The sequence below is a fragment of the Acanthisitta chloris genome, unplaced genomic scaffold, assembly GCF_000695815.1.
Source record: "Acanthisitta chloris isolate BGI_N310 unplaced genomic scaffold, ASM69581v1 scaffold12989, whole genome shotgun sequence".
NCBI lineage: Eukaryota > Metazoa > Chordata > Aves > Passeriformes > Acanthisittidae > Acanthisitta > Acanthisitta chloris.
In genome coordinates, this window is record NW_008690900.1 from 6164 (window position 1) to 8010 (window position 1847).

The 1847-nt window shown below is 45.2% G+C and overlaps 1 protein-coding gene across 1 annotated transcript in view; it reads right to left on the reverse strand.

Annotated features, from left to right (window-relative positions):
• Positions 1-1068: 1068 nt before the first annotated feature.
• LOC103809192 (killer cell lectin-like receptor subfamily B member 1B allele A) overlaps positions 1069-1847 on the reverse strand; it is a 2762-nt gene continuing 1983 nt past the window's right edge. The window contains exons 4-5 of the mRNA XM_009082010.1: positions 1630-1739; positions 1069-1237 (exon numbers count right to left, since the gene is read on the reverse strand). Coding sequence (XP_009080258.1) covers positions 1069-1237; positions 1630-1739 — 279 coding nt within the window. The remainder of the gene's footprint in view (positions 1238-1629; positions 1740-1847) is intronic.

Genomic DNA, 1847 nt, shown 5'->3' on the forward strand with positions numbered 1-1847 from the left:
TATTCGTGCCTTGTGTTATTCCTCCCCAGATGCAGGACTCTGCATTCATCCTTGTTAATCTTTCACTGATTTCTCTCAGACAAATACTCCAGCCCATCTAGGTACCTCCAGCCCATCTAGGTACCTCTGAATGACAAGTACAACTATCCCATGAGATGTCCCATCAGGGCCCTGAGGGAACTGGCTGATGTTGCTGCCAAGCCCTTCTCTATCCTATTTAGAAATAAGCACTGAACTTTCCCCCTTTGAATCCCCTGTGCAAAGGCAGGGAATTTATTTGTGCTTTTTCCAGGTCTATTTATTGAGAACTAAGCCCCTGTATGGTTTAGAGCTTATTCCCACAATGAAATCTCGTTGTTGTTGTCAGGGCATATACTTGTTAAGCTTTGCATTTGGGGTGAATTAATTTCAGTGAATAGATTTTGCTGTTGTTTGAAGGGGATCAAAAAAGGTGGGGAGAGAATTTGGTAAAAACAGCAAAACCAACCAAATAAAACCCCAACCTGTCTCTCAAAACTCAAAAACAAGTGTGCAAACAAAACCAAATTAAAAAAAACCCTCTCCAAAACAACAGCAGCAAATAATCCCGAAGCAACAACAAAAAATGCAAGAGACTAACAAACCCCTCCAAATCCCTCAAACTTGAGCAAAACCCAGCTGTCTGCATCAGTCCATGTGCTGATGCTCTCAGCTGTGCCTGAGAAGACATGCAGGAGTAACATCTGAGGCTCAGGAAAGCTTTTTTGAGTTGAATTTTGCAATGTTTGTATATGAACTTTGCATGATGAGCACCTGTGCTCTTGCCTATATTATTTCAATAAATTGAAGCAAACCACTTTAATAAGCTTTTATTGATGCTGTAGCTCTATTGACACTGCACCTGAGGCACAGACTTTCTGGCTTCCCAGCTCAGGGGCTCATCTGTGCTCCCCAAACTGGTCTTGAGCCACATGGGATACAGATTTGCAAACCCTGAAATGCCCCACAAATGGTGAGGATGAGGCTGATTTCACCCCAAATATTGGCAGCAAGCATCTCCTAAGATGGGTATTTTGGGGTGGGCACTTGTCAGATGGAGGCAACACATTTCTCCCCAACTCCTGGTGTTACTGGGTAGAGCAGGAAAGGTTTCTTTTTGCAAACCCACTTGTGTTCGGCATCGCATCTATTAACCTCCAAGGCCTTGGCTTTCAGCGTCCCGCATCCTTCTTCTTCCATCTCCTTCAGGGTGCCAAACCTGCAGGACAAAACTGAAATTGCTCAAGAGGAGGAAACTCCCAGTCTTGCAGAAATGGAGAGGTGGGAGGGTCCTCCTGTCTTTCTCCTGCACCATTTGATCATCCTGCACCATTTCTCACTAGTGGATGCCAAGGTTTGAGAGAAGTTGCTGTGCTCGCAGTAAGATCTGTGAGGAGCATGTGTGGAGCATGAAAAGCTGTGTTACTGCATGTGGCTGGTGGAAGCTGTGGGGTTAGCATGCTCTGGTATGGTACCCCAGCTTTTGGTCTGCAGAGCTTTGGCAGAAGGAATACAAGACCTTTACATCTTGGAGAGATGGGTCAAGGCATGAAAGGGGTCTGAAATGGAGAAAAGCTGCTTTTTACATCCACAGTGTGTGGATACACTCACATTTTGGGGTTGAAGGGTGTGTTGTCCACCCATCTCCACTCCTTCTGCTGTGACCTTAATCCAATCCACACTGGCTGCAGGCTTCTGAATGTAACAGACTTGATGTGCTCCTGGAAAATAGAGGTGACCCATTGCTCCCAAAATCTCTCTGCAGAGAGCTTCATGGGTCGCAAAGCCACAGATTAAATATGACTCCTAATTTGATGAGACATGAATGT